The sequence below is a fragment of the Barbus barbus genome (assembly GCF_936440315.1).
Source record: "Barbus barbus genome assembly, chromosome: 5".
Taxonomy (NCBI): domain Eukaryota; kingdom Metazoa; phylum Chordata; class Actinopteri; order Cypriniformes; family Cyprinidae; genus Barbus; species Barbus barbus.
In genome coordinates, this window is record NC_136733.1 from 31,375,804 (window position 1) to 31,403,606 (window position 27,803).

At 39.6% G+C, this 27,803-nt stretch overlaps 3 protein-coding genes across 6 annotated transcripts in view; all 3 read right to left on the reverse strand.

Moving 5' to 3' along the window:
* The window catches only part of LOC306870584 (transcription factor Sox-19a-like), a 2,209-nt gene extending 90 nt beyond the window's left edge, over positions 1 to 2,119 (reverse strand). The window contains exons 1-2 of the mRNA XM_079417955.1: positions 1,185 to 2,119; positions 1 to 1,097 (exon numbers count right to left, since the gene is read on the reverse strand). The exon at positions 1 to 1,097 is cut by the window's left edge and continues 90 nt beyond it. Of these exons, the coding sequence (XP_079274081.1) occupies positions 851 to 1,097; positions 1,185 to 1,828 (891 nt within the window). The 5' untranslated portion in view covers positions 1,829 to 2,119 and the 3' untranslated portion in view covers positions 1 to 850. The remainder of the gene's footprint in view (positions 1,098 to 1,184) is intronic.
* Positions 2,120 to 6,488: 4,369 nt separating this feature from the next.
* On the reverse strand, positions 6,489 to 18,369 carry LOC306869916 (eukaryotic initiation factor 4A-I-like). Its single transcript, XM_079416860.1, has 11 exons — positions 18,225 to 18,369; positions 17,438 to 17,486; positions 17,057 to 17,189; positions 16,236 to 16,375; positions 15,775 to 15,943; positions 10,989 to 11,098; positions 8,900 to 9,043; positions 8,582 to 8,719; positions 7,910 to 7,999; positions 7,473 to 7,552; positions 6,489 to 7,366 (listed from the first exon to the last, which is right to left on the reverse strand). The coding sequence occupies exons 1-11, from the start codon at positions 18,245 to 18,247 to the stop codon at positions 7,222 to 7,224; spliced, it is 1,221 nt and encodes a 406-aa protein (XP_079272986.1). The 5' UTR covers positions 18,248 to 18,369; the 3' UTR covers positions 6,489 to 7,221.
* Positions 18,370 to 19,049: 680 nt separating this feature from the next.
* On the reverse strand, positions 19,050 to 27,114 carry LOC306869394 (sentrin-specific protease 3-like). 4 transcript variants are annotated; one of them, XR_013784170.1, is made up of 11 exons: positions 26,679 to 26,878; positions 23,620 to 24,337; positions 22,454 to 22,615; positions 22,255 to 22,366; positions 21,980 to 22,127; positions 20,737 to 20,784; positions 20,494 to 20,571; positions 20,149 to 20,286; positions 19,971 to 20,066; positions 19,799 to 19,849; positions 19,050 to 19,688 (listed from the first exon to the last, which is right to left on the reverse strand). XR_013784170.1 is itself a non-coding variant. In XM_079416158.1 (11 exons), exons 2-11 carry the CDS (start codon positions 24,293 to 24,295, stop codon positions 19,578 to 19,580), a joined length of 1,608 nt encoding a protein of 535 aa, XP_079272284.1. In that variant the 5' UTR covers positions 24,296 to 24,337; positions 26,679 to 27,114; the 3' UTR covers positions 19,050 to 19,577. The 4 variants fall into 4 exon arrangements, 2 of the variants coding, with proteins under 2 accessions (XP_079272284.1, XP_079272285.1); XM_079416158.1 differs by having other exon boundaries at positions 19,983 to 20,066; positions 26,679 to 27,114; XM_079416159.1 differs by having other exon boundaries at positions 19,971 to 20,286.
* Between the last annotated feature and the right edge of the window lie 689 nt (positions 27,115 to 27,803).

Genomic DNA, 27,803 nt, shown 5'->3' on the forward strand with positions numbered 1-27,803 from the left:
AAGGGCTTAAAAGTAAAAAAGAAACATTTCAAAATACATTCAGATTTTTTTTTTTACACAAAAAACACTTCTATTCACAATGTTATATTTCTCAAAGGAGTTGAGAATTAATTGTTCTTTTTTTTTAATAGAAAATACAGTCAAATCCCTCTAAGCGGGATCTCTATTTCATTTTCACTTTTTAATGCGACAAAAATCTGTTGAAGCTCAGGGCATATATCTACACTAACAAAAATGTCTAAACCGTTGTGCATTTCATATTTTTGCATTACCTAAAATAATGAAGAGCAGCACAATGTTACAAAGTCTTATGGTATGAAAGCTTAAAAGTAAAACTTGGGAGATTCATTTTGAGGTGTTTCGATCATCAGGATAAGCAGCGACTGAGGGAATGTGTGCTCTGTTCCCTTATTTCCCAATTTAGCGTTTACAGCCATGCTTTTAAAGTCAGTAGTCGGTGAGATATTAAACTAGCTGGTTGACTATGCAAATAATAAGCAGTAATCAACCATCTGGCTTGTTGATTACAAAAAAAATAAATGTGCCGTGATACTACCATGAGCGATTCCAACAACAGTGCACCAGGCCTCAATGACACAATCATCAAACATTATGCAGAAAAAAAGACCTCAAATTAAAATATGTGACAGAAAGGGGTGACACACATTCCACACAATAATCTGAGGCACTTCAACAAGGCCAGAAGTCCAGCTGCCTTGGGATTCCAGTTCGGCCATGTGTCCACACACCCTCATCCTTTTTTACATATCAAGTTAATGTTCACACATCTGCAACCGACATCGGTGGGCCTCCAGACCCGAAACAGGAAGATATAATTACAGTTTCCTGATCAGATATGAGTGAGAGGTGCTGTACCGGTGAGGTAATGCTGTTGAATGTTGGAATAGCCCCTCTGTGCTCCACTGTCTGTGGTGTCTCCACCAGGGATATACATGCTAATCATGTCCCTCAGGTCTCCTTGTAAAGGACCCCGCTGGTGGCTGTGGGCTCCGGTGGGAGAGTGAGACACCTGCTCTGGTTTCACCATGGATATGACCGGGCTGGGCTGCTGGGGAGGGCTGCTGTAGGACATTGGGCTGGAGAGAACAAAAGAAAACTTTTAAGTATGCATGTCTTTTAGTGCACATGCAAATGTCTGACTGTAAGAGGAATTCTTAACTTACTTGTAGGAGTTGGCACCATTCATGTAAGTCTGTGCGGTGGCCATGGCGGATGGATACTGGAGGGCAGACAGATCGTAGCGGTGCAGCTGCTGACTGTAGCCTAGAGCATCCGTCTGCATGCCAGTGTAGCCACCTGTGTGACCCCAGCCATAGCTGTCCATCCGCGGGCTTCCACCTGATCCCTGAGCCGCGGCTGCCGCCAGCAAGTTGCCGGCTGATAGGGGATACTTAGCAGCCGGGTTGTCCTTCTTCAGCACGGGTTTCGTCTTGCGTCGGGGTTTGTATTTGTAATCTGGGTATTCCTTCATGTGCAGCGCGCGGAGCCGCTTGGCCTCGTCAATAAACGGGCGTTTCTCCGCGTCCGTCAGCAGCTTCCACTCGGCGCCCAGGCGCTTGCTGATCTCAGAGTTGTGCATCTTGGGGTTCTCCTGTGCCATTTTGCGCCTCTGACCCCGAGACCAGACCATGAACGCGTTCATGGGCCTCTTAACTTTGTCCATAGGATCGCTACACGGTTGTTGGTTGTTGACAGCCGGTTTGGCGGCTCCGTGCGTCACTCCACCGTTCAGCTGGGTCATTCCCTGCGCGCTTTGGTGCGTCGGTGGCACGGCGGATTTCATGTCGTGTTCCAGCATGCTGTACATGGCTGACCACAGAGGTTAGTGGTGATACTGAAGTATCACCGTAAACTACTAACTAACTTAAAATCAAATCCACTGGCTTTCAGTGTCCGCGAAGGTCAATGTTTACGCGTTGCGCTCTGGACACATAAATCCAAAGACAAGAGCGAGCAGATTGTAACTACAGCCAAAGTGTTTGTAAACGCCTAAAGACTATCAACAAGTTCTGAAGTGACGTTAGTTTGCTTTAAAAGCGAAACGGGTCCGAGCTAAACTCTCTGTGCGTCCTGCCAGCGACTCTTTCAGTGCTTGAGTGATAATAGAATTTCATCACTGTCCGCCTCCAGCTGCTTTCTTTCTCTCCACATTAGCATCACTAAAGAAGGGGTGCGGTGAATGTGGAGAGGCCAAGAGCAGGAGGAGGATTCAGTTTTGGGGAGAAGAGTTTCTGTCTTCACCTACAACTCTTTAAACGGATTTTACAATAATTTTACAGTGACCGTAGTTTGTTCTCAAAAAATCAAGTGCATGTAGTTTATTAGTATAAGTTGTTCTTCTAAAAAAATACACGTTTAAGTGTACTATGCATTTATCTTTATCCACAGCTGTAATAAACACCAAAGTGTGTTAGGAATAGTTCATACTCATTCTTTTTCAGTCTCGCTCTCTTTATTTTTTTTTACTTTTACATTTCTGACCAAAACAAAATCATCTGTTTATACTTAGACACTTGTTACCTGATGAAAAGGCAACTTTTGGACAACCATGTTTATTTGTTTTATTGCACACAATGGATGCCTTTTCTATATTTTTAATAGGTGATTTTTAAAGGAAGTTTCGTCGGTATATAAATATAAGACAAAATATCCTTAAATGTTGCGTTATGCCATATAAAGCTACATTTAAGTTTTTTATAAAATCAAATAAATAAAGTAACAGGATTGACTGTTTTGTAGTTTATTTAACCATTACTAGCTTTGTGTTGAAGGTCATGACACTGCAGTGTGCTTTTTTTAGTAACATTTAAGATTGTTCCCTACTGACCAACACCACAAAATACAACAAAACATTTACTTCTATTTAAAGAATTCACATTCTGAAAGAATGATGTTGTTATTATGTCTACTATGGATTTCTAAATCATTTTAGTCAGTGGAGTTATGATTATAACAGTTGATACATGACACATTAATAAAACTTTTTAATTAGGAGTGTTCACTAAAAACTCACATCTTTCTCTCTGTTTGTATATATATGCAATACCGGTCAATAGTTTGGAATAATTCTGTTTTGTTTATGCTTTTGAAATAAGTCTCTTATACTCTCCATGGCTGCATTTATTTGATCAAAATACAGTAACATTGTGAAATATTATTACAAAAAAATTCCAAGGCTGAATTTTAAGCATCCTCACACCAGTCTTCAGTGTCACATGATCCTTCTGAAATCATTCTAATATGCTAATTTCACGCTAATTTTGAAAAGAAGACGAGAAATGTGTACATTTGCCAGCAGCATGCAAAGAAATGTTGGAAAAGCAGTGCTGGTGTCCTCATGATTAAAGCAGATGAAAATAAAAAACAAGATATTTTTGTTGATGCGTTAAAAAACCTTTAGTGATAATATTTATAGTCATACCTATTATAATTATAGAGTTTACTTAAAAGTTTTGTTGCAATTGTGCACTGCCCCTTTAAAAACTTGGAACTAAAAACGTGGAATAAAACCAGTGGATTTAGAAGTTATCACATAAAGAACATTTTTCAGGTTCCTGATTTAAAACAACAACAACAACAACAAAACAACACTTTTTATTTGTATAGTTGAAAACTTTCTGGATGTGTTTTCTTTGTTTTTCCCTCTTAGCTATCTTCCATGATGCCGTTGAATGTCTTCTAGATGTCTTCTACCCCAGTGAGTCGTCTCCTCTAATGACCGCAGGTGTGAGTAGTTACTCCTTATCACCCAGCCATCCATACACATTAGTTTCTATAGGCATCACTTCACACTTCTATTGTGACCCCTGCATCCCCAAACACAGCCAGTACGACTGACCATCAGTAAGAAGTGTGACAATGAACTCCCCCCCTCTGAGTATAGCTTGTACTAACACATCATCTGAACGTTCCTATAAGGCCTACAGAAAAGCTGTTAAAAAATGACTTCATTAGGTATTGTAATATAACTTACAAAAGTTGCTAGTTTACTATTAATCTGCAATACACTCTTAAAAATAAAAGGTTCTTTACTGGCATCTCGAGTTCCACAAAAAACTTTAACATCCATTCAAATTCAAAGGAAAAGGGAAAACCGTTCTTTAGATTATTAAAATGTTCTTTTAAGAATGGTTCTTTGGGAAACCATAAATGGTTGTTCTAAAACCCTCCTTTATTTTTAAGAGCATAGATGGCCTTACATTTTCATCAATGAACAAATTCATCCAATCCTCAACATTCTGAGAATAGGAAAAGGAGAACTTTCTGTGCTTAGTCTCCTCTTTTTTTGTTTGTTTCTCCCATCTAATCATTGACAACATGCATAATAATTGTTTGTGAAAACCCCCTTTTGAATTTGGCATTATTTTTTCATCAGATCCGCAACACCCCAAGAACAGGAGAAGGAATGTCCCTATTCTCCTCTCTTTTGTTTTAGTTTCTCCAGTCTAATCATTGACAATACACTCTTAAAAATAAAAGTTCTTAATTGGCATTGATGGTTCCATGGAGAACCTTTAACATCCATGGAAAATTTCCACTGAACAAAAAGTTGTTCATGATTAAAGTTTAGTGTAGTAAAGTATCGCTCTTTAGAAGTTATTTTAAAAAGTTTTTTGGAGGAACCAAAATTATTCTTCTATGACGCTGATTCTGCTAAAGGAGCCTGAAAATAAAATATGAGTCTGAATAATTATTTATTGAATGTGTTCTACAAGTGCCATTGTAGAAACAATTTTGAGGAAAATGAAAGACTATAATAGTGCAAAGCTAATTTGTAAGGTGTAAAACGTGTTGATTTTAATCAGCAGTAGCCATGCATGGTCTCAGTATTAGACAGTGGCTTGTAAAACCAGAATCTTCTATTGGATTAGTATGTTTTCTCTGGCTTTGTGACACGTTGAGTGACTGAAACCTATGGCCCATTTTACCACACTGAAATTCCATAGAAGAGCAACAAGTGGTATTACCTCAAACCAGAGCAGCAATGTAAAAAAATCTCACGCTTGACACGTGAGCTGCTGTTTTCTTCTGGCTCACGGCCTGACGCTGCAAAACCCCACTGTACGGCGTCAATATTGACTCAAGCCATTGTCGCAGGTCATTGTCACACACTTATTATACAATTAACCTTACTTTATGTGGAGGCTGAATATGGAGTGTGCCGGAGCTATTGTCCATGAGTCATTCTCATGTATGGGATCAGTCTCATTATAAGCAAGAGCAGGAGAATAAAGAGAGGAAACACATTGATGTCTCCTGGTGTTGTGTCGACAATCAAATCAAAATTTAAGTGGGGGCCTCGCGAGAGAGCCTGAGAGTCCAGAGAAAGCCTGAAAGAAGCCAAACATCATACATGCGAGAGACGCAGAGATCCAGAATGACAGATTGGATGGTCGGAGATAAAAGAGAGAGGAAAAAATGAAGTACGGAGGGGGGCTTCGAGCGAAAAGAAAGAGCGATGGACAGAGGGGAGGGGAGGAGGACGGTGGTGGAAGAAAAGCATGAGAGACAACGAGGGGGGAAAAAGGGGGTCGAGAAGAAAGTAAGAGGGAGAGAGAGCGGAGGAGCAGGGGGGTTGGTTAGTCGCTGGAGAAAGTTCTTAAGCTTTTTCAATGACAAGCAGATTGAAAGCCCCTCTATTCAGCCGCTCTCCGGCTTCTGTTCTCATGTAAATGGAATCTGCAGCCTTCCTTCCATCCATCACACTGCCCGGTAGTCCAGCCAGGCCTTTACGAGCCTCCCACTTGCAAAATCACCATGCCCCACAAACACCATGGCCACAGAAGGGGGGGGAGGAGGCGGCAAGGCCACCTACGCTGTGCGAGAAACTGCAGCGCGGCCTTTGGGGATGGTAAGGTGCCATGGAATAGCGTTGTGTATGAAGGTGATGAAGAGGAGAGAGATTTGGTTCTATGTTTATGGCTGATTTGAAAAGCAGCGCGATTCCTAATTTCTAGCAAACTCTTCCAATGTGTCATAAGCTATTTTTTTAGTTAATTTGCAACAATCATTTTGAATATGCCTTCATGCATATGCATGTACTACATGTTGATTACATGTCTGGTAAAATGTAAAACAAAACATTTAAACAATTGTTATAGAAAAGATTTAACAAATTCAGGACCTCTGAATTTCTAATAGTTTTGAACTGAATTTCTATTGATCCTTGTACTTCATAACCAGATACTTTTTAAGCTCTGGTCCATCTGTCTACTGCAGTTTGTTTGCTCTTGCATGCTAAAGGTTCAGATCTGCTGTGTGGAGCCTCCCTCCAGTGTTGAACAATGGCATTACAGTATCTTTTTACAAAAAATTCAGTCACATGCAATAAAAGATCATGGCAGATAAATCTTGTAAATGTATTAACAAACAAACATTCATGTAGTTGAAGAAAGTCTTTAACCTTTTAATGTTTTTTAAGCTAGATAGAATAACTAAAGGTTTAGGGGTTAGTTAAAATAAGACTGTAAAGTAAACACATAACTTTTAATTTGTACAGATTCCAATGTAGATTCATTACATTAGCACCCCCCCCCCCAAAAATGAAAAACTGATCATCCATGTAATCATTCAACAGACATTTAGTCATTTTAAGAACTTGAACCTGCAAAAAGAAAAAAAGGCAATCAGCATAACCAAACTTGCAAACCATTAAACGATAAGAAAAAGGAAACATTTTGACGAGTTAGGCTGTAGCTTTATTGAAATTCACCCCCTCCTCCAAAAAAACCAAAAACACTTGCAAAATAACTTAAATGTTTAAAAGATTAAAAAAAAAGTTGCAGTATGATTTTTTTTCTCCATCACATTTTTGTACCGAAGTTGGAAACCAGTAACTGTAGTCCAATTACCCCTCCAAAAAATCTGATGATTCCAAGCTAAAATAAAGAAAACGAGCCCAGGATGACTAATCGAGAGCAGAGCTGACAGAACATGCTACTGTTCTCCATAAGAGAAGATGGCTGAGCCCATATTTCAATGTTTAATATGAAAGTTGACGGAGATAAAGTGATGTACATTCAGCATTTGAGATTGATAAAATTGTATCAGTTGTGGGGAAAATTAAATGACTAATTTGCAACTGTGGAAGCGCAGGGAGTTGCACGTTCCCTGCTCCATTCAGAAGTGCTTAAACTAGAAAATAAAGAGACTGTAGAGATGGGAAGAAGGGGGTGTCTCTAGATCAGGTCAAATAAATCTCTAGATCAAGTCAGCCACATTCATGGGCATCTCTTCTACAGTAGTGTTGTAGAAGGTCTCGATGTCCCGCAGAGTACGCTTGTCATCTTCTGTCACCATATTGATGGCTACACCTTTCCTGCCAAAACGGCCTCCTCTACCAATCCTAAGAGTATAAAAGAAGATATATATATTTATAATAAAAAAGCACTGAAAATAATTCAATTAGCTTAAGTCAAGCTCAAGGTTAGAATGGTCTACCAAACACAAACCTATGAATGTAATTCTCGCGGTTGGTTGGCAAGTCATAGTTGATCACCAAAGACACCTGCTGGACATCAATACCTCTGGCCTATGGATAAGATAAGACATTTTCTCTTTTATTCCCAGTGTTTTTCAATTCCAATATCAAAGCTCACTTACCATAACTTACAATTGCTAGCATTTATATTTAACATATAATTTATTTTTTGTCGTGTGCAGCTTGATAAAGCTTTGGGGAAGGACAGAATGAGCCATCCATAGCAGGATACACACTATTTTTATACCAAAAACTGGATACACACTATTTTTATACCAAAAACAATTACCACAAAGCACTCGAGGGTACTAAGGAGTCAGGGAAGTCTGGCAACCTTATCTGCTATATGAACCCGATTTGAATAGAATTCATTCCATTAGGAGAACATGCACTGATGTATTTGCTCACCAGCAGATCTGTGGTAATAAGGACACGGCTAGAACCAGAGCGAAACTCTCTCATAATCAGGTCACGGTCCTTTTGTTCCATGTCTCCATGCTGACAAATACAACACACAGTGCCTGATTACCACACAGCACACTATATAATTCATTATTCACAATTACATTTAAAGCAATCATTAGACAGAAAATGATATATAGGAGCACATATCAGACCATCAGTGTGTAGAATGAATACAAAAATGCACAGCATCAATAGACAGCGCAAAAGTTAAATAAATAAAAAGAGATAATTCACCCAAAAATGACCATTTTGTCTTTTACTCAATTGTCATGTCGTTTCAAACCTGTTATGCATTATATGCCTGTTCTGCTGAACACACTTTCTTCTGTGGAAGACAAAATATGATATTTTGAAGAATGTTGACAACCAAACAGTTTCAGTTCCTATTGACCTCCACTGTATATTTTGTTTGTACGATGGAAGTCAGTGGGAACCAAAACAGTTTAGCTACCAACAATCTTCATTTTATTTTTTGATTGTTGATTTTGATTGTTTTAATAAGAAAAAATAAAATTATATGAATATATATATACACACACACACATCTCTCTCTGAAAGTGATCCCAACGATACCGGTTCCAGTTATAGTTGCGGTGTGGCACTTTTAGTATTTACCAGAGCTGAGACAGTGAAGTCCCTGGCATGCATCTTCTCTGTGAGCCAGTCTACTTTCCGGCGTGTGTTAATGAAGATCACCGCCTGAGTGATGGTGAGGGTCTCGTAGAGATCACACAGAGTGTCCAGCTTCCATTCCTGACAAAAACACATACACACCACAACACAATGACCTGTTAACAGCCATTAGTCAAAATCAATGCATATGAACACTCAACATATAATTTAAATGCTCTGATAAATTCTGGTGCGTTCATGTACAGAATTCATGTCTGCTATTATCGCTTCGCATAAAAGTACCCCAAAATCAGACTGTACCTCTTTTTCAACATTGATGTAGAACTGACGAATACCCTCAAGGGTGAGCTCCTCTTTCTTCACCAGGATACGCACTGGTTCTCGCATAAACTTGGTAGTGACATCCAGCACCTCCACAGGCATGGTGGCTGACAGCAGCACCACCTGGAGGACAGACGGCACAACAACATGCTGAGGCCTATTCACATTTATAAACACACAAGCACATGATATGACCCCTTAAACAAAGCTGGGTCTCCTAAAAAGCTACTGGTATTAATGGTACTGATGTGGACTCAACAGAAGCAACAAAATCCAGATTTAATTTCCATTTGTGTTTGTTTGTACTTGTCCCTGCTTTGGCAAAAGCATATTCTCATATACAGTATCTCACAAAAGTGAGTACACCCCTCACATTTCGGTAACCATTTTAGTATATCTTCTCAAGAGAAAATACTATAGAAATGAAACTTGGATATATATTTTAGACTAATCAATGTGCAAGTTGTATAGCAGTAAAGATTGACTGTCCTCTGAAAATAACTCAACATACAGCCATTAGTGTCAAAAAACCTGGCAACAAAGTGACTACACCCTAAGTGATAACAGCTACATGTCGTTTAACCATGCAAAGGCACGTCCTATTCATCATGTTCATGTTTTTGTCTGCTTGACAGGACAATAAAAATTTGTGTATCTTATATTAGAGCAGTTAAAATTTGGTGCTTTGTGTACAATTCTCTCATTCTGACCACTGGATGTTCAACATGGCACCTCATGGCAAAGAACTCTCTGAGGATTTGAGAATTAGAATTTCTGCTCTCCACAAAGATGGCTGAGGCTATAAGATGATCAGTAATAACCTGAAACTGAGTTAAAGTACAGTGGCCAGTGTCATACAGAGGTTTTCCAAGACTGGTTCCACTCGGAACAGGCCTCGCAATGGTCGATCAAAGAAGTTGAGTCCTCGTGCTGTGCGTCAGGTGCAGAAGCTGTTTCAAAAAACAGACGTATGAGTGCTGCTACCATTGCTTTAGAGGTTGCAGAAGTGGAAGGTCAGCTTGTCAGTGCTCAGACCATACGCCGCACACTGCAACAAGTCTGTTTGCATGGCCGTCATCCCAGAAGGAAGCCTCTTATGAAGCTGGCTCACAAGAAAGCCTGCAAACAGTTAGCTGAAGACAACCTGTCCAAGAGCATGAATTACGGGAACCATGTCCTGTGGTCTGATGAGACTCAGATAAACTTGTTTGGCTCAGATGGTGTCCAGCATGTGTGGTGACGCCCTGGTGAGGAGTACCAAGAAAACTGTGTCTTGCCTACAGTCAAGCATAGTGGTGGTAGCATCATGGTCTGGGGCTGCATGAGTGCTGCTGGTACTGGGGAGCTGCGGTTCATTGAGGGAAACATGGATTCCAACATGTACTGTGACATTCTGAAGCAGAACATGATGCCCTCCCTTTAGAAAATGGGCTGAACGGCAGTTTTCCAACATAATAACGACCCCAAACACACTGCCAAGATAACAACTGCCTTGCTGATGAAGCTGAAGGTGAAAGTGATGAAGTGGCTAAGTATGTCTCCAGACCTGAACCCTACTGAGCACATGTGGGGCATCCTAAAGCGGAAGGTGGAGAAGCACCATGTGTCTAACATCCAACAGCTCCATGATGTCATTATGGAGGAGTGGAAGAGGATCCCAGCAACAGCCTGTGCAGATCTGATTAATTCCAAGCCCAGGAGGATTAAGGCAGTGCTAGATAACAATGGTGCCCCTACAAAATATTGACACTTTGGACACAGTTTTCACAAGTTCACTTAGGGTGTACTCGTTGTTGCCGGTTATTTGGACAATAATGGCTGTATGTTGAGTTATTTTTAGAGAACAGTACATTTGTACTGCTATACAAGCTGCACATTGACTACTCTAAAATATATCCAAGTTTCATTTGTGCCGTATTGTCCCTTGAGAAGATATACTAAAAATTGTTGCTGAATGTGAGAGGTGTACTCACTTTTGTGAGATACTGTACACTACTGCAATTAAGCTTGGAAATATTCAGCCTGGTAACAGCCCATACAGGAAATACAGTCCGTTTCACATCCTAACCTGTATGCTAGTAGTGAGTTTCTGGAAAATCTCGTAGATCTGGTCCTTGAAACCACGACTCAGCATCTCATCCGCTTCATCCAGCACAAACATTTTAATGTACTTAGAAGCTAGAAGAGGGGTGAACAAAAAAAGATAGAGTAAATGACACAAAATTACGTGCAATAAACACAAAAATAACATGCAATAAAATAAATAAACGGGGTCTGGATTCACAAGATAAATTTAAAGGGGTGGTTGATTGCGATACATTTTTTTTTAAATGCTAGTTAGTGTGTAATGTTGCTGTTTGAGCATAAACAATATCTGCAAAGTTGCAGCGCTAAAAGTTCAATGCAAACGGATATATTGTTTTTTAAAATTCTGGCAGTTTAATGCCTACAAAACGGCTCGTAGGGACTACAACGAGCTACTTCCCGGGTCCGTTATGTCACAAACCCAGATAAACCCCGCCCCCGGGAACACAGCGCAAAGGGGGCGAGGCCATGCTGCGCTGCTTTAGAGAAGAGGAAGAAAACTAGGGGTGCACATAAAAATCTATTCATATATGAATCGCGATTCTGTCTTCTAACGATTCTAATGGATTCACAAGTTTCAAAATCAATGTTCTAAAGCAACGGTTCTTAATACTGTTCCTCGCATCCCCTGCTCTGCATCTCTCTCTCTCTCTCTCTCTCTCTCTCGTTCAGATCATCAGCTCAGTGAATACACTTATTTTCACATAGCTATGAGAAGCGTTATACATGGACGCGCGTGCGGTTGCCATACTGTATTAAAGCTTTAATCAGGATAAAACCGTATATTAAAAGCGAACAGAAGCAGTAGTATTTACAAATAACAGCGTATCTAAACGTATGAGACAACAACAAGCAAACATACCATTAACAACTGTACTTGCACAGGTTCTGCGCGATCCTCAAGATTCAAGATTTTTATTTGTCACATACACAATTATACAGGGTATAACCAGCAGTGACATGTAGGTCAGGTCCGCTCCAAGGACAGTGCAATTATATAGAATACAAATATTAAGAAAATAAATAAAATAAAATAAAAGATAAAAAAATATAAATATAAATGTGCAGGTCAGTACAGGTCAGTATGTTAAATGGTAATAAGAGGAATGTGTAAAAAGTTGTCCAGGGTATTTAAATAGCAGCAATATGAGGTAGAGAAAAATTATGAATAGCTATTGATATAGTGGTATATATATGGAGTCATGTGATGTTATGACACAGAGTTAGAGTTTAGGAGCCTGATGGCCTGGGGGAAGAAGCTCCTCCTAAGTCTCTCAGTTTTTGCCATCAGGCTACGGAAGCGCTTACCAGATGGAAGCAAAGTGAATAGTCGGTTACCTGGGTGATTTGAGTCCTTGATTATTTTAACAGTTCTATTTTTGCAGCGTTTGAGGTAGATGTCCTGCAGAGAGGGGAGAGCAGACCCTGAGATGCGCTCAGCTAAGCGCACAACTCTCTGTAGTGCTTTGCAGTCCTGATTGGAGCGGTTTCCATACCACACTGAGATGAAAGTGAATACACTTTCTATGGTCCCTGAATAGAAAGTTTGCAGGATTGCTGGTGAGACCCTGAATTTCCTCTGCTGTCGCAGATGGTACAGTCTTTGCCTGGCTTTCTTAACCTGTGTTTGGATGTGTGTAGTCCAAGTCAGGTTCTCAGAGATGTTTACACCGAGGTACTTGAAGCTACTCACCCTCTCCACAGGTGTCCCACTGATCATAAGAGGAGTCTAGGGCTGCTGTTGTCCATGATTAGCTCTTTAGTTTTGCTCACATTCAGAGAGAGACAGTTGTCCTGGCACCAAGATGTGAGTCTCTCTGCCTCATCTAAGTATGCGGTCTCATCGTTGTTGGAGATGAGGCCCAGAACCACAGTATCAGCGAATTTGACAATAGATGTGGAGCTGTGAGAGGACACGCAGTCATGCGTGTAGAGAGAGTAAAGCAGGGGACTCAGGACACAGCCCTGTGGGGCTCCTACGTTCAGGGTGATGGAGTTTGAGGTGAACTGGCCAACTTTCACCACTTGAGGTCTGCCGGTGAGGAAGTCTTGAATCCAGTCACAGAGGGAGGAGTTTAGGCCGAGGTTTATGAGTTTAGAAGCCAGCTTGATGGGGACTATAGTGTTGAAAGCTGAGATATAATAAATGAATAGCAGCTTTACATAATTCCCATTGTTGCTGTCCAAGTGTGTGAGGGAAGAGTGGAGGACGTGAGAGATGGCATCGTCCGTAGATCTGTTTGGGCGATAGGCAAACTGAAGAGGGTCCAAAGTATCAGGGATGGAGGAGCAGATGTGGGTGTTTAGAAGAAGGTGTTTAACTCGTCGGCCAGCAACGGATCTGCTCTCACCTCCGTGGAGGATTTATTTCCAAAGGCACAGATGGTCCTCAGTCCCTGCCACATCCGTCGAGAGTCATTGAGCTGGAAATGAGACTCAATTCTCTCTCTGTATCTGTGTTTAGCGGCTCTTACTGCGCGTCGGAGAGCATAGCACGATGCTTTGTACTCGCTCATATTCCCGGTCAGAAGAGCCTCATTGTAAGCGGCAGTGCGTGTGTTAACCGCAGCACGGATTGATCTGTCCACCCACGGTTTCTGGTTGGAGAATGAACTTATCGTTATTGTTTCTGTAGCTTGCTCAGTTAGTGCGTTTACAAAGCTCAATGCTACATCCGTGAACTCGCTGACATCAGAAGAACTCGCCCGGAACATGTCCCAGTCGATGTCATCAAGAGTTAGCCTCTGAGTGGGAAGACTGCAGCATAGCATCTGAGTGGGAGGACCAGCGCGTCACTACTCTCTGCACCGGAGGTTCCTGAACGAGCCTTTGTTTGTATCCCGGTGTTAGAAAAATGGCGGCATGGTCCGATTTGCCAAAAGCCGGTAGTGAGCGGGCTTTGTAGGCATCCTTGAACTGAGTGTAGCAATGATCCAGTGTGTTTGGTCCTCTAGTTGGACAGGATACATGTTGATGAAAGTTTGGCATGACCTGCTTGAGGTTGGCTTTGTTAAAGTCCCCCGTGATGACGAAGGCAGCGTCAGGATGTTTGTTGATGTAGCCGCTGAGCACATCGTGAAGTTTAGACAAAGCCAAGCCGGTGTCCGCCTGTGGTGGAATGTACACAGCAGTAACAATGATCGATGAAAACTCCCGGGGCAGATAAAATGGGCGGCAAGTAATGGAAAGATGTTCCAGATGAGGCGAGCAGGAACGCGACAGAATGGAGATATTCCTGGGATCACACCATTTCTTGTTAATCATGAAACACACTCCTCCACCCCTGGATTTACTGGCCTCTGCTGTTCTGTCCGTCCGAAAAACAGAGAAGTTCTCACTGGGTGTTACAACAGTGTCCGGGACCATGGACGAAAGCCACGTTTCTGACAAACAAAGGATGTTGCAGTCCCTTATGTCCCGTTGGAAACTAATCCTGGCTCTAAGATCGTCCATCTTATTCTCCAAGGATTGGACATTTGTGAGTAGAATGCTCGGGAGAGGACAGTGAGCCCTTTTCCTGAGTCTCTCTCGAATTCCAGCGCGTTTCCCGCGGTGTTTCTTGATCCGTCGCCTCGGGGGGTTATTGTTCGTCTCCGCGTTCCGAAGAATCTCCAGAGGCCATGAAGGATTCCTGGATAAAGTGTCCTGAAACAGGTTGGTGTAGCGGTTTCCAATGTCCAAAAGCGTTTCTATGTTGTAGGTGATCAGTGCCGATGTAAAATGTGTAAAAAGAGAAAGTAAAAGTAAGTAAAAAAGTAAGTTAAAGCAAAATCTCAGAGGAGCGGCCCGAACGGCGTCTGAACACAGCGGCGCCATTTTGTAATTGTGCCATTAGTGATCCTCTTCACTAATATCCTCTGTGTCTCAATCGGGGTCAGATTGATAAGAAATATAGATGACGCCATTGTTTACAATACAACTGGAGCACATGCCGCAGAGCTGAGGGCAGGACTTTTAGACTCACACTAGCGGAGGTTTAGCCAATCACAACACACTGGGGCACCTAACCAATCACGTATTTCTGAGGAAGGGGCTTCATGAAGCAGGAAATTATCAGCGCGTTTATCAGAGAAGGGACAGAGCGGTGTGAAATAAAGGTAAATTATGAGAAAAATAATGCAGTTTTTTTTTTTTGTTTGTTTGTTTTAAACGACTGCACCCCATAAACACAATCAAGCCTAGAAAAAAGAAGAAAAAAAATTCAACGATCCCTTTAAGTGAAATTTTGCTAAAATTCTAATAGAGTTCTCAAATATTTTCTTAAAAACTGTTTTAGGAAGAAATTATGAAACAAATTATATAATTATACAGTTATAAAATTACATGATGTAATTATCAAATTAAAAATGAGGTCCCTATTTGAGTCATTTTTATACTTAAATACATTTTGCTTTGTAGTTACTGAATTCCGAATTCAGCAAAAAGTCATGTGATGCATAATCATGACAGATCATCGTTCACATTAATAAAACACTAGGTATAAAAACATTAAGCATTACATTATTGATCTACATTTTCAACAACACAGTTCACAAACATCCTAGCTTTTAAGACAAGTTGGAGGTTATAATAACTTTAAGAGGATTTTTAGGAACATTCTTTTCGGGAATTTGAGTAAAAAAAAAAAAAAAAATGAAAATGTTTAAGAAATATTTTTGGAAATACAAAATGATCTTAACTTTACTGTTAAGTTATAAAATCAATTATTCTTAGAACTTTTTTGTGAATCTGGCCCCAGCACTAGATCTCTCACAATACTGAGTACTCACAGAGGAACTTTCGATTAAGCATGTCGTAGACGCGACCTGGGGTTCCCACTACAATATGCGGTGCCTCTGCCTGCAGCTTTTGGACCTCATTGCGCACATTGGTCCCACCGATGCAGGCATGGCACGTCGCACCCATATAGTCTCCAAGAGCCAGAATCACTTTCTGGATCTGTATGGACAAAGAAAATCAAGTGTAATCAAGTTGAATGTAACTTTTAGAACATTTCTATGACAAAAAGCACGAAGGTCTGTACTTGCATTGATGGCAAGTGTGCCTCTGTATTGGCAGGTTTTTTTTTATTTCTTTACACAATACTACATACTAGCTTTACATTTACAAGTAAGCACTTCCATTTTTATAATAATGTATTTACTCACAAACACAACTGAAATCTCTCCCATACCCAAAACATAGTCATACAGTCGTACCCAAAAGCAGTGAGCACAGAGACAGCACTAACCTGCTGAGCCAATTCACGGGTGGGTGCCAGAACCAAGGCCTGAGAACCTTTTAGCTCTATGTCAATCTGCTGCAGGATAGAGATGGCAAAGGTGGCAGTCTTGCCCGTGCCCGACTGAGCCTGTGCAATGACATCATATCCTAGTGTGGGGAAAGACAAAGGCAAGATAATGAGCACTATCTGATACAAACGGGGTGTTCTTCTTCAAGCATGCAAAGATGGGCAATGGCAGCCTAAAGAGGGGTCTCACAATGGACAAAATGCACATAGCTCTGTTGTGCCAGTCTTTAAAGCTGTTTTCTAGAAGCATATGAACTCCAGTGGTACCGCGCACTGCCTGTCCGCAGCACCCAGCTATGATTCTAGAGGCAGTTCAAAATCCTGGCTGTGCCAATCCCATAGTTTTCCAATAAATTACATTATATTTCTTCCAAATCATTGTTAATGTACATAATAACATTGTCATTTGTGTTTTTCTGTAGCTTGAATGGCTATATGCTTCATATAGAGAGCTGTGATACAGATCTCTTTGTCTTTTTTTTCCCTAACACTGAACTTCAAACTCATCGACGCAACTTTGTTCATTTTTTAAATGAACTTTTGCCGGTTTGGTGAACAGATGAACTGTTTTGTACTGTCATCTTCAAATGAATGTGATGTGTCCGGTGTGCAACACTTGTGAGTTGTATTCTATGAGCTCAAAAGCTCATTCATAGAAGGTGAAAATTTTATAGAGCATCTGACAAAAATGGGCTGCTTCAGTAAATAGTTTTAATTACAATCTAATTACAGTCTTACATATATAATTAAAGGTATCTTACCCTTGATGCAAGGGAGAATAGCCCTTTGCTGGATGGCAGAGGGCTTCTCAAAACCATAAGCATAGATTCCCCTGAGAAGAGTCTCACGCAGGTTCATGTCATCAAAGCTGTCCACGATCTCATTCCAGTTACTCTGCAATGAATAATTAGGTGACGATTAAGGTACATTAGACCACAGACAAGCTAATCTTTACTCCATCTCACTCTGAAAAGAAAGGATTTGCTATTTGTCATAATGCATAAAGGATACCAGGTTGGCAGGGAATCGCTGACTTCCAGAGGACAAGACAGTGAAATCAACTGACAGCACATTCAGTGCCAACCTGATTCTCACAGCTGTGCCAAGAGAGACATGCAGGGAAAATATTGTTAGGAACTCACTTCAATGATTCCATCTGGCTCCATGCCCTCAGGGCCATTGTCTCTAGGTCTGCAAAAGAATTAGCACCATACAGTTATTCATGACAGATAGATATTGTATTGATCCATCAATGGAGACTATGCTGCAATAGCAGCAAAACAGCACTGTAAGGTAAACAGGGCAATGTAACACATATTACAGGAATAAATAAGAACATTATACACTAATATTCTTTGTGTTATTATTTATATATAGACGTTATGCACTAATATTCGAAGATGTCATATATTATGTCTGTCTGTCAAATAAGAAAACAAAACAGATTTCATCTACTGTTTTAAGGCAATTTGACATTGTAAATCGGTTTCCATATACCGTTTTATACAGAAAATGTATTTAACAGAAAATAAGCAGAGCAGTTTTAACTGTGAGCAAAATGTATCAATAGATGGAAGAAAAACAGGCTTTACTCGGTGCCACTAATGGGTTATGTGTCAAGCACTTTAAATCGATTGGATTGAACATATTAACTTCACATAACAACACATCGTTCGCGATATAAATTATAATTTTGAGCCGCCTGAACAAGAGAGATCGTCTATATCCTCAAGCAGGCCTGGCTGCTAAGCGCTCGTATGCTAACACCGGTGGGTTTTTATAACTCATTTACGACATTCAATATCAGCAACCAAGCTACTTCCAACAGCATCTAGAAGCGGGTTTACTGTATCGACTGACAACACGTATGCAAATGATAGCTAATTCATAAACAAATACGTTACGATCGTTAAATTCCGTCTGCCCTACCTCCCTTCATATTCTGCCGACATTATCGCAAAGGGCGAGCACACCGCGAATATGTTTTATATAGTTTAACACGGGTTTCTTACTAAAATTGTGATTGCAGCATTCGACCATCAGTCAGAATATGGCCCGCCCTTCGCTTATTCTCATTGGCTAATACAGACATCACTCAACAAATGGTAGCCGCCTCAGTCACGTCAGTCTTGCCTTAGCTAACATGTAATTGGACTAAAGCTAAACCTCAAAATATCATTCGCTTGGCCTACTGTGGCGTAGATCAGCGTCCATAGATTTCCAGGTATGGTCATTGTGTATTCAGCACTGTGAACGAGAAGTTTGCTATTACACAGAAATACTTGATTTTGTTGTTGACATCTTGACTTTTCACAGTAACTAGAAATTCACACACTTATTCCCCATAATCCAGATTTGTATTTTTTCAATCTTATCGTGCTTTAAATAATAGTATATAATTAGGCTCTTTCCTCTGTAATTAAAGCATTTAAGTGTGTTATTGATGAGTGAATCATTGCCTTTTTATTTTACTATTAAATTATTTTAATATGCATTAAAAAGGTATGGTTCCTGCTGTGGCGACTAATATACTGTAAGAGTACACTCAACACATATACAACTGTTTGTGTTTTTGTTTTTTGATCCAAGCACAGAAATTTAGCAAGCCTAGCCCGTCCACCAAAGTTAGCTAGCTGCTGTATTTATAACCATTTTGAAGTCACCACATTACAAACTACTACACAAGAACAGTAACTCTAACACTATGACTAATGCACAAATTGATGAGGCTCAGTTATTTTCTTAATTTTTATTAGTACATCTTACAACAACGTATGCATCTCAAAAGATATAAAACAGCTGCTCTTTTTTTCATCTCCATAGTTTTGCATCTTAAATCGCAAAGGTACATAACAGACAAACAATATTGAACAAACAAAACTGCTCATATAGTGTCGTGTTCCGTATTGACTCTCAGTAAATGAATATTGCATTACATTTTTAAAATGTCTGCAAGTCTCCTCCCTCACCAGTCGATGGTATTACCTTTAACATACAAGTTACTGACATCAATATCATGAAAAATAAAAAAAAGAATTGCCAACAAAATGGCGGGACCCAATGAACAGTTCACGGAGGTCAGCTCCCCCTCCCATTTCTAGAAAACAACGCCTCTTGCGTTTTGATCTGAGCAAACAAACAAACGGGCCGAACAGATTATGGCATTCACCAAGTCAAAATACAAAGTCATTGAACGAAAAGAGGGTAAAAAAACGTTTGCACGTTTCCCGCCTAAATGCTGTCTGGACTTTGAGCTTATTTAGAAGTGTAAGATATCAGGTCTCACAGAGACAGTTTACAGTGACACAGTTCTTTGTACATTTGTCTCCGTAGCTTGGGCATATCCTGCTGACCGAAGCTGAAAGGCTGTTCCAGGGCCAGGCACTTACAGTACTGGAGAACAACGATAAGAAGAGTGAACATGTGAGTAAAACCAAGTGTTAAAATAACAGACAACATAAAATACAAAAACGAAGCTGACTAATGAGGAAAAAAATGCTAACCTGAAGGACAAAAGCTCCACAATCACTGTCATTATTCTGCCTTGCCACATTCTAAAACATTACAAGGACAGAAGAGTCAACAGCACATACACAAAATGGCTTTTCCACTCTCTTTTATTCCTTATTTCTCTCATACTTTCGCTAACGCACAAAACACGCACATCAAATTCACCTTTCACCCTACCATTTTGAAAAAGCCTTTCCACCCTGTGTAAAACTCCTTCTGTTCTCTCTTGATTGCCTCTGCTTGCAGGTATTTGGCAATGTGCTGTAGAACAAAAAGACGTGCTAAGAAATTGCTCAAGGAGCATAGCCATTAAAGTAGCATCATTAGAACAAACAACACCTACTTTGGGGCAACGACAGTTGAGGGTCCTCTGGGAATCGAAATATGTGATGCTACGCCGAGGAACATTCACACACACTAATGACCAGTGCACTTCCAGATGAATAGGGATCAATAAGAACTTCTTCTGGAAAATATCAACCTAATGGGGAGATTTAACAGTGGAATACACAACAGTGAAATAAATGTAGTACTACAATGATGATGCTGTATCCACCTTACTTTTTAGCACAAAAGTTAAAAAAGTAGTGCAAAAAACAATTAATCAGCTTAACTTTACAGTTCTAAAATGTGCAAGTGTTAATCAAATTGATGTGAAAGACAGACAAATTCCTTCCCCATCACTGACATTTTTTGTCCACCGTTTGACCCCGTCGTAACCTTTCGTCCGAAGTTTGTCATAAAAGAAGCTGTTGAAAAAGTGGACCTGTAAGTTAAAAAACAAAACACGGTGAGATTGTGAGATGAGAACTAATTCACATACTGTTTTCATAGTCATTTAACTGACACACGTTCGTATAATGGCTTTGTCATGAGTCAAATTCCCTTGTTCTCATATGGGTAAATGTGTGTGGGTGCACGTTTTGCCTACCTTTTCAGGAGCAGCATCCATGACCAAATCCCCATACATGTTCATGACCTGGGTGACGCAGTGAGTTACAAACGTAAGAGAGAGAGCTAACTCAGCACAATCCCAGAACAAGGGCCCCCCATTCATCAAATAAAAGGGTCATAACTATGGATATCTTCTGTATAGAACTCTGACAAACTGATTTAAAAGACAGTGCCATAATAGTGACAAAAGAACTGTGAGAGTTACTAATTTGGCCAACTACAATGAAAGAGACATGAAGAACAAAAATATTGGGTCTCATTCACTAATAACAACAAGTGTTGTTAAATGTGGCAAAAAGCTTCCACACACAATTTCTGATGAATGAATGAATGCTGATGAATCTGAAATATGCTAAATTATCAATAAATAAATAAATGAAAACAAAGCACAATCCCCATATATAACAACGTTTGCACAAGTCAAGTGTGCCATATTTATAGGATATATATGGTTACAAAAGATTTCTATTTTAAATGTTCTTTTGAACTTCAGTTTATCAATGAATCTTGAAAAAATGGATAACTGTTTCCACAAAACTATTTTCAACATCGATAATGAGAAGAAAGGTTTCTTGAGCACCAAATCAGCATATTTACATTTACATTTATTCATTTAGCCGACGCTTTTATCCAAAGCGACTTACAATTGCTATATATGTCAGAGGTCGCACGCCTCTGGAGCAACTAGGGGTTAAGTGTCTTGCTCAGGGACACATTGGTGTCTCACAGTGGATTCGAACCCAGGTCTCTCACACCAAAGGCATGTGTCTTATCCACTGCGCCATCACCACCCCCATATTAGAGTGATTTCTGAAGGATCATGTGACAAAGACTGGAGTAATGATGCTGAAAATTCAGCTTTGCCATCACAGGATTAAATTACATTTTACAATCTATTCAAACAGAAAACAGTTAAGTTGAATTGTAATATTATTTCACAATATTACTGACTGTATTGTATGTTTGATCAAATAAAAGCAGCCTTGGCGAATATAAGAGACTTTTAAAAACTTTTGAACGATTGTGTATAACTATACAGGATGCACTGTGATGTGATAAAATAAGAAAGACTTATTGTAGAGTCACAATTTGAGTTGGTTCTGAATTTTATCCAAAATATAGAAAAACCATTCAAGTGTACGTATGATTAGTGAATGTGGCCCAATATTAATAATAATGTTCATTAATAATTACAAATTATTTTTAACCAAGAGGCCCACCTGATCATTGAGCCAGTTCTGACCATAAAGTGTGCTCAGATCATCCATGGTGAGTACGTGACGCTTGTAATTTACACGAAACCCCCGCATCACTGCACTTCCGGACATGCGCTGATAGGACTGCATTAAATGTTGCACCATTAACTTCCTGTAAACAGGCACAAGTTAAAATGGTATACAAAATGAGAATTTGCAGTCAAGCCTTTCATCAATGTGGCATTTTAAATATCAAGATTCAATAATTCAATAAGTAATTGGTATGAGCCAGCTCTGACCTTTGAGGACTTGAAAAGCTCTCGTTAAAGATCTCCTGAAGCTTCTCCACCACCTCATCCACATGGATGGGAATCAAACTCCCATACTGCTGGAGAAACTCATCCAGCATACCTGAGAAAGAGGAGGAGTGAGAGAAGAATAATCAAACTACATATACTATGTTCCTGTTACATATTTAGGAAAAATGATATGTTGTACCTTGTACACAAGAGATGTGTTCGCTGCTAAGCTGATTCTGTGGGGAGGACTTTTCCCGTTGAGACTGGACAGTAGCAGGGGAGGCCCGTCCCTCCCTGTCCCCCATGATTGCACCATGGATAACATCCCTACCTTTCGGAATCCCATTTGTGCTACAGGAGCCTAGGAAATCAATAGGAGTCATTCATAGCCAAGGAGGAAGATAAATGAACAGATGTCACAAGCTGGAATGCTTTGCCATTTACCGTAGCTTACCTTTACTAAACAGTAAAATAAACAATTAATAGATTTCTTTTAATATTTCTTATTTTTATAAAAAAATTTAAATGATTTTAATTAAGATATCTTTAGCAGCACAAATAGCATTACTTTAAATGATATTTTAATCCATAGACAAATGTTTAACTTTCAAATGTTCACAATATATACTTCAAACTGAAAAACTCTTTTAAAAATAGTCAGGTATCACATGCTGAACAATTACAGGGATAGTTCAACCAAAAATGAAAATACTGTCATTAATTACTCACCCTCATGTCGTTCCAAACCCGTAAGATATTTTTGATGAAATCCAAGTGCTTTCTGACCCTGCATGGACAGCAACGGAACTGAAATGTTCCCAGACCCAGAAACATAGTAAGGACATTGTTAAAATGGTCCATATGACATCAGTGTTTCAACTGTAATTTTACTAAGCTACGAGAATACTTTTTGTGCACAAAGAAAACAAAAATAACTTTATTAAACGATTCCACCTTCCACCGCCATTATCAAGAGTAACACGACACATGTTGAACAAAGTCGTTATTTTTGTGATTGTGCACAAAAAGTATTCTTGTAGCTTTCTAAAATTACAGTTGAACTACTGACGTCACATGGACTATTTTAGAGACATCCAGACTATTTTAACGTGTCAGTTGTGTTGATGTCTATGCAGGGTCAGAAAGCCCTTGGATTTCATCAAAAATATCTTAATTTGTGTTTCGAAGATGAACGAAGATGTTACAGTTTTGGAATGACGTGGGTGAGTAATTAATGACAGAATTTTAATGACATTTTTGGGTGAACTAACCCTTTAATCTTATCAACTCTTTTAAATAAGCTGCTAAGACTAACTTGTTTTCCAAAATTATACCACAAATATCAATTAGAGAGTTCATACTCACCAGATAAATCAGCTCCTCTCTCCTCTGTTGTCCCCAAACGTCCTTCTGGGTCTCCATTTAACAATGAACTGCCAGGCGGTCTCTGGAAAGGTCGACCGCCAGAGTGGCGGCGTCTGTGACATCTGCGTACCCTCCTGTATCCCATAGTTCCTGCCCATTTGGCTCGCTGACGCCAAGTTCTCCACTGCTGGGACAAACGGTAGCGAACGTTCAAACACCTCTGGCCCCTATACCGCAACCTGGCCATTTTGCTCTCTTTGAGCGAATTGGGGCTAGTCTGGGCCAAGCAGAGGGTAAAGTCATCTGTAACACTGACTTCCATTTCCACTAGCTTTGAGTGCTCTGGCGAGCCCCACTCCTCATTGTCACCTTTATCATTAAACTGCAAACCACCCTCGGCTTTCCTGTCCACCAGATCCTCTTCACTCTCCATCTCCACATTTTCCTCCTCGTCCTTCACCTCAGGGACAGTATAGTCTGCACCCCACATTCTGATGTCCTCCTCTCTGCGCCCCAGTTTGAAGTGGGCTGGGCTCGGGGCATGCTGGGCCATGGCTGGATTCATTAAATGGCCACCTCCAGTGGCACCCCCACCCCCAGAGCCCTCCTGCCCTGCGGTCAGCGTCAGCTCATTGGACCAGTGTGTTTGAGCCAGGCTGCTGCCACTGTCTCTCATGATCCAGGAGCACCCTGCGACCTGCGCCAGCCTGCCTCCTCGCTAATGCGTGACAGAAAACATGACAATTGTCAGAGGAAAGAACCAACAGAATGCTAAATGCTAAAAATGTAGAGTGCAAGCAAATTCAGTGACCTGAAACATAAATAAACTCTAGTTGTCATTTGAGATACAAATATTAGCAAGATCAGCGATATTATTTTTTGTGCATTTGGTCTTTGTGCTGAATGCACAGTTAGCAACAGTCCACTTGACCAAACTAACAACAACCAGATAATAACAAAAAACAAAAACAGACATGTATATGAAAAGGGTCTAGTCTCAATGTGTTTAGTATACGTGTCACTAATCAGGTTCTTTTTGACCTAGTAGCCATTTTAAGAATAGTTCAATCAAAAATTAAAAATCTATAATAATTTACTAACCTGCAAGTTGTTTCAAACCTGTATGAGTTTAATTATTTTGTATATATTTATTTAGTGGCTACCGTCAAATGTTCAAGTAGGGCTTGCAGCAGTCCACAAGATCTAGGGGGTGTGGTTGGATCTACATCTAGGGGGTGGAGATGGGGTGGGTTTAGGGATCAGTATTGTATTTGTATTTCAATCAGGCCTTCCTTGAAAATATGTTTTATTGTAGGGCAGTAAGTGTTTCATCTAGGATTTTTTTCCAGCTGTGGCGGTAGGCTGTATTTCCACCGGGGGTTGTTGGCACAATTATTTTCCCGTGGACCATGCCCCTTTTCTTCTGTCATATATAACAGCATGTGTTTATAGGTAGCTGTCCCTTTAAGACCGAATGCACGGATCCAATATAATGATACACATGCTATTTCTTTCTAACTTGTTTTCGTTCACTGAAGATAAGTGACTTCGTTATCGAGAATGATTGTTGAGACGTCCATTTTCACAGAATTCTGTATGTATGCGTCTGTTCAAACACAAGGAAATGCGAATGAAGAATGAACAAGGTGTTCGCGCGCGCTTAAAAATCTGTGCGCGGGCGCCGTGTCCGGCAGCTGTGGCCACAGAAATCAGCGCACGGACAGTGAAATAAGTTCTATTCGCCTTGTCTTGCGCTGGAATGACTTAAAATCACTCGAATGTGTAAGTTGGCAAGATAAAACACATACAAATGATAAACCTTCACTCTATGATGGTTCATTTTTTAATTAATCGAGTGACGTCACTGAAATGGCGGGGATGATCGGCCGCCACGGCAGAATGAATGTAGCGGAAACACTGGCAGTTATTAGAGGATGGTCTTGGAGATTAAAGTAGAAAAATTCATGGAATTGCCAACTATTAACTAACTTATAACTATGTAACTAATGAGGTGTTATAACGTGTCATAATATAATCACAATACAATAATATGTATTGTAGATAGTGATATGTACGGTGTATAGTTCACCCTAAATGACAATGAATTTAGCATTAAATACAGTAAACACAGAAGGTAACACATTTGAGCTTCCATGTTTATTATTATAGTGCACTGTATATATAATTATTAATACATTACAACTAAAACAAATTAAAATGTTTAAATTTATGTGGTCAGTGTCAAAGTGCAGTGTTTTAACATAATTCTGTATTTGTAGCTAAGCAGAACCATGAATACTCTGTGCATGGAGAAGGACCAAGATCATTCATGGTGTAATACCAAATTTTAATAAACAACACTTTTTATTAACTGTTCATCATGTCTTAATTATTAATATATATATATATATATATATATATATATATATATATATATATATATATATATATATATATATATATATATATATACACACACACACTATTTTGCCCTAGTTTAAAGTATCATGAGATCAGTATAGTGTATCACATTGTCACATGAGTGTATTGTTTAGCCCTATAATGAAGAGTTAAGTTTCTGAGGTAGCTATCTCAGTCATTTGTTATTGTCCTAACATTTCAGTAATACCATTTCTCGGTATTACTGTCAATGTATTCATTTAAACGTTTCCGTAAAATTATTTAACCTTTTAATGTTATTTAAAGGAAAGCTAGCACATGCATGTGGCTGTATTTTGTCCATCATGCAAGAAGAGTCAAATCCACGGCAGAGCTGGAGCAGCGGAGATAAACTCGTGTACGATGCGCTTTGTTCCGCTCTTTTACTCTGAATTATGTGAAAAGTGTGAAGTGGAACAGGCTGAGCTTTGCTAATGTACCAGTCTGGTATTTGGCTAAAATGATGCATCAGGTTTCTAATAGAACAGAGCGCCACAAGCATTGGTCATATAACGCATCATTCCAGCGGGCAAATCAAGCACCGATCACAAATAAACACTGCTTGGCCTCCGGTGTCGCGATGCAGAAAATGTGGGGTGTCGGCATCACCGATTACTCACCGTTTAACCGCAACCTCAAGCCAAAAGATTTGGCGTCGTCTGCCAACGCAAAAAGCGGATAACTCAATTTTTCGAGGATATAAAATGAAAGATAAAATAAAGGCTGATTTAAATCTTGGCTCATTCAATGAGAGCTGGCGCTTCTTTAGGGCGAAAACACTCTTCTTCCGCCGCGTCTCTATGACGTCACGTCGGTGTACGCGGTGGACAGGAACATGAACTACATCTTAATATACTAGTTTCCCAGATATTCGCTTCTTATATTTCTAATAGTGGTCTTCAGGGTATCTCTATTGCTGACAAACAGATACTCAACAGTCAGCTGGCTGATGATACCACTCTTTTTTTGCAAGATGCTAATCAAGTTCCTTTAGCATTAAAATATATCCAGCAATTCTCTAAAGCATCAGGCCTGTTCTTGAACCTCTCAAAGTGTGAACTGATGCCCATCAAAGAATGTCATTTGTCAGAAATGTGTAATATTCAAATCAAAGATCAAATATCTTATTTAGGTGTTATTATAACAAAAAATGAATTAGACGCTCCTTAAATTTTAATCCATTAATTGAGAGTATTCAGAAAAAACTGAATATGTGGCTCCAACGTGATGATCTCTCATTGAAGGGAAGAATCTTACTAGCCCAAGCTGAAGGTTTGTCAAGGTTAACATATGCTGCTCTCTCTTTGAATGTTGATACTGCCATTCTTTAAAAAATTGATACAATGCTTCTCAAATGTGTTTGGGAGAATAAACTCATTTTATTAGAAAATCTGTATTTATGAACACCATTGAGAAAGGGGGTTTAAACTTTCTTGATTTCACCACTTTAAACAACACCTTTAAAATAAATTGGATAAAAACTGTATCAATAAGCCCTCATCTATATGGAATCTGATCCCTAATGTTGTTTTTTCCAAACTAGGTGGTTTAAATTTCTTATTAATCTGTAACTATAACATCATGAAAATCCCTGTCAAATGATCTCTTTTTCATAGGCAAAAAAACACAATTTTACACCTCACTCGTATCTAATCTGGAATAACAAGAATCTACTGTATAAACACATCTCTTTTTTTTTTAAATCGGGTTATTTTTGTGTCTTAACTTTTCAATCAAAATGGTTC